At 41.2% G+C, this 4,842-nt stretch overlaps 1 protein-coding gene across 1 annotated transcript; it reads left to right on the top strand.

Moving 5' to 3' along the window:
* The first annotated feature begins 3,160 nt into the window (after window positions 1-3,160).
* On the top strand, window positions 3,161-4,842 carry LOC149287272 (carbohydrate sulfotransferase 1-like). The gene is made up of 2 exons (XM_089493001.1): window positions 3,161-3,227; window positions 3,734-4,842. The coding sequence occupies exons 1-2, from the start codon at window positions 3,161-3,163 to the stop codon at window positions 4,840-4,842; spliced, it is 1,176 nt and encodes a 391-aa protein (XP_089349127.1).

The following is a 4,842-nucleotide window of genomic DNA, read 5'->3' as shown; positions in this document are numbered from 1 at the left end:
TTAAACTCAAGGACATAAGAGATGTTCTGCTGAGTGAAGATAGCTGTTTTTCTTATTAATATGTTCCTAATCTTTTTGGGGACCAAGAATACCGTCTTACGTATTTTGATAAAAACCAAGGAAAACCGATGGTTGCATTGTAATAAGGCTCGCTTTGGCTTTTACAGATGGCGAGAGTCCCACAGAAGTCCCTTGGCTCTGAGGGTAATTTGGATAAATGATCAGATGAGTAAGAGGCAAGTAAATATTTAACAGAGGACAAATCACCAGAGGTACCAAAGTGATTATACCGACTAGCTTCGTAGTGGAACCAAATCTAATGGGTTTTCACAAATTAAATGGAATAAGTAATATAAAATGTATAATCAGGCGTATATAACCCCCCCCCTTTATAATTATGTCTTACAAGAGCAAGTTAATTAAAAATGTGTAACCCCCCCACACACACACACACACCTAGTTATGGCTGTGGCCTAGTAAAGATCTGACAAAAAAATATGGAAAGTCATATATAATCTTTGAAGTACCTCAGAGATCTCTTCTTGAGAAGTATGATGCCTCTGAGGTCCTTCAGGTTGACTCCGTCTGAACAAGAGTCCCTTGAGATCCCGGAAGCTTATATTTATCTGTGCTGGCCTAAGGTATCAGCTTTAATAAAAGACTCCATCTTCTGTTGGACCAATACAGCTACTTTCAGTGTCCCTATCAACACAGAGCAGATGATTCCATCATAAAGAAGATCAGAACGGGGACATTGTGGACTTGCAGATCATTTTGTGGGGGCTGTCAGCAGGAGAGATTTGGAAGAGTCAAGGGACCTGTGTGGAAACCCAGAGGAAGGACGAGTGCCCTGGAAAGACAAAGACCGATAGGATAGGTGGTCAATGGAAAGCACTCCAACGGAGAACGTAGCCAGTTGAGAACATTCAAAAAGTCATTTTTTTAGTGGAAGAAGAAATATACAACGGGTGAGAAGAATTGGATGCCAATGAATGCTACTGATTGGAAAGCATTCAGAGAAAGGACTTTAACGAAGAAGGATACCTAAAGGAAGGTCAGGAAGCCCGTAGAGGACATTTATTAACAGAACCCAGTGACCTGCAGAGAACAAGCCTAGAACAGATTAATATTCAAGGGATGGGCCGGTGAGGTTTTAACCCCTTAATGACAAAGCCTGTACATGTATGGGCTCACAATACATTGTTTTTAATGGGTTGAAGGACAACCCACTGTCCTTAAGGGAAAGACAGGAAATGCAGGTCTTGTGATTGGACAATAGGTCTATACCTAAGGGTGAAATCTGGGAGGTATAACATATTCTATACAGCATTTATATGCGCAATTAAATGGTTCCTTCATGGTGGTGACGATTTCTTTTCCTTCCATTCAATACAATATATATATATAGTATATACAGTTTAATTGTGCTAATTACATTCTGTTTTGACAGTTTCCTAGGAAAATTCTGTTTTGTCACGTTTGTTAATGTAGTCGCCAAACTGGTATAAAAATGTTGAACACAACGCGCTCTTCACCTAATTGCTAGTCGTTGTCAGTCAGCCGGGGTCCATTCTCCAAGGAATAGAGACTCCAAAGCCGCATGTTTGTTATTCAGGTTGTAGCAACGAGACACAAAAGGAGTGGAATCCTCAAACATCATGAATGGATTTAGTTCATGAAATAAAAAAACTACAAAAAAAAAAATAAAAAAAGATTGTATCGCCAGCAACTTGACAACTCATTTCAGAGACACGCAATGGATATGTCTCTAGTGGGCGGCCGAGTTGGGTCTCTTTTTATATTTCTTGGGATTTCTATTGTGCGTCGTAATAACCAAGACGGTCAGCCTGATTCACACAAAAGCAGAGAATTGTACTCTGTGAAGAGTTCTTATATTATTTAGCAGCAATTTTTTTTAAGGAATAATCTAGTTTATATACTGGTAGCTTTTCGAGGAGAGAATTCAGAGGACGGCAACAAAAAAGCTGAATGGTTTACCGGATATAAATTAGCAGGAAAGGCTAAATGACCCCAATATGTCCGGCTTGGTGGAGGGAAGAGAGAAGTGATAGAAACATTTAAATACATTAAGGGATTTACAGCTTCATTGACGTGGCCAGGACTGCCAACTGATGTCAAAGGGGAAACAGTGGAGGATTTGGGTGTTGACCCGGAGAAGCAGCACCTCTCCTGAGTTCTCTGGGCCAAACCAGAAGAGTTTCCAGGTGTGGCCCTAGGCCTGACCAAGGTTAGGGCCCTCAGCTGTCCCCTGTAACCAGCCCATACAGCGGCAGCACAAAAAGGGGCACGATCTCCCAGGAGGGCACTGCCATCCCCTTGGACCTTCCAACCTAGCCCTAGTGAGCCTAGACCAGGATACATCACTGGCAACTTAACGACATACAGGAGGGAAGTTTATTTCAGAGGAAGAGAAACGTTAGAATACACCGTCTAAGACTACAAGGTTATATTCTTAGGTAAATGTAGGGAAGTTTTACTCTACTGACAGGGTGGTAGATAAGTGGAACAACCTCCCAGTGGAAGTGGTAGGTGCCAATATAGTAAAGGAAGTTTAAATATGCATGGGATAGGCATACGGCTCCTGAATCTATAATAAAAGCAAGGACTGATTAAGGTGTGAGTCTGAGTTTGGAAAAACAGGCAGACTAGATGCGCTAACTGGTTTTTATCCGCCATCATTTTTCTTTGAATAATCTAGATTCATAACGTGAAAAAATAAAGTGACTAAAAACAGGTATCTGGACAATTTAAGACTGCTTTGTACCTGATTATGCTAAAAGCATCTACAGTACCAATATAAAAAGTTGAGTAATCAGCAAGAACAGTTCATGGGTTACTATGGCGACAGCATCAATTTTATTTCCAATATCACTTTTTTTGTTTCTTGTATTTCTTCCAGTATAAGATTACTTACTATCATAAAAAAAAAACACATTACAGGCCGTATGAATTTATATCACCATTTAAACGTCTTCCATCACATCTGTAGTAATGTTTTCTTAATGTACTTTTCGCAGGCAGACCGGACATATCTCTGAAGCGATGTAAATACTGAATGATGGAGTGTACCTGGAAAGCAGTCCTGTTGCTAGTATTTGCTTCTCTGGGAATCCAGTACACTGCCATTAAATCGCTGAGAATGGCTTACAAGGCTCCCTGCATGGGTATGGGAGTACAAAACCAATGTCTGCAAAGAGATATCAAAAGTAAGTCATTATGGTTGGTAGGGGAGTAAGTACGGCCCTTTGCGGCCCCAACAATGCAAGAGGGGGCCTCACAAGCACACCATATATATAATTTGCCACCGTGGGTGCTGCTTTAACAGGCAAAAGGCTGTTTAACGAGGCTCCGGCCTGACTGACACAAGGTTTTAGCGTTCGCAATGAGCACTGTTACAATAAACAGGGTTTAAATGTCCAAACATCTGATTAATAGAACTAGGCTGGAGTCTCTACAGCTTCCCCAGCTATAGATTATACACATTGTGGTTAGGAAAGCAGGGCCGCAAAAGTTCTGCTTTGTTTTGAGTGACACAAAAAATGTTTAAAAAAAGTTTCCAAAAAATATGAAAATTAAACATAATATGTGTAAAGGTTAGTAATTGTATGTATAATTATGAACATGAGCTTGCAATGTGAGCATCAATGACCCTCTATATACTTTATATATATAATTGATACATTATGTTAACATTTTTTTGTGCGCTTTGTAGATAATGCTTCAAGATTATTGTGTGAAGGAACCAATAACCTACACGCTTCACTACAGCAACATAACAGAAAACACATCATTATCCTTTCAATGACCAGAAGCGGCTCCTCGTTTTTGGGGCAGTTGTTCAATCAGAACCCTGACATATTCTATTTGTATGAACCTCTTTACCACGTGCAAAGGACCTTCGCCAACTCAAGCTCCCGTGTCCAAGTAGACAGGAGAGCCTTTGTCGGGGCCTACAGAGACCTCCTACAGAATTTATACGACTGCGATTTCTACTTCCTTGAAAATTATATCTGGCCGGCACCTAAAGATCACGAAACCTCCGTATTTTTTAGGAGAGGCGCAAGCAACGCCTTGTGTTCACCCCCTTTATGCGATCAGCTTCAGAAAATAGAAGAACACGTATGTTCGAGAAAGTGCCCGCCGCTAAATTTTACAGCGGTGTCCAAATCATGCCGGACATATAAACATATGGCGATAAAAACCGTAAGAATTCCCGAGGTCAACGATCTGAAAACCCTCGCGGAGGACCCCAGATTAAACCTTAAAATAATTCATTTAGCGAGGGATCCCAGAGGGATCTTAGCTTCACGGATGAGCACCTTTGTAGACCTCTATCGGTCGTGGAAAATCTGGAACTCTTCAGGAAGAAGACCATACAGCCTTGACCTTACACAAATCACGACGATGTGCACGGACCTCGCTTCTTCCGTACAGACTGGCTTAAAGAGGCCATCATGGCTGAAAGGGAAGTATATGCTTGTACGATACGAAGATATAGCCAACGATCCCGTGAAAAAGGCCAAAGAAATGTATGACTTCGTAGGTCTGGAATGGAGAAAGGATGTCCAACGATGGATTGAACAGAACACCAACGGGAGCGTCACTCCGACAACAAACTTCAAATTTTCTACCAGTAGAAACTCGGCGGAGACGTCGGAAAACTGGAGGCTGCACTTACGCCTCGACATAGTCCGAAAATTACAAGACTTATGCAATGGAACATTTTCTCTTCTTGGATATAAAATGGTAGATTCCGTAGCGACGCTGAAAAACTCGTCTACTAGTCTTGTGGAGCCGAGAACATTTTTAGCATTTACATAG

Source organism: Sceloporus occidentalis, unplaced genomic scaffold (assembly GCF_023333645.1).
Source record: "Sceloporus occidentalis isolate IW3139 unplaced genomic scaffold, rSceOcc1.0.p SCAF_62, whole genome shotgun sequence".
In the NCBI taxonomy this organism is placed as follows: domain Eukaryota; kingdom Metazoa; phylum Chordata; class Lepidosauria; order Squamata; family Phrynosomatidae; genus Sceloporus; species Sceloporus occidentalis.
The sequence above is the reverse complement of the archived record's forward strand: the minus strand, read 5'-3'. Positions and strand labels throughout refer to the sequence as shown.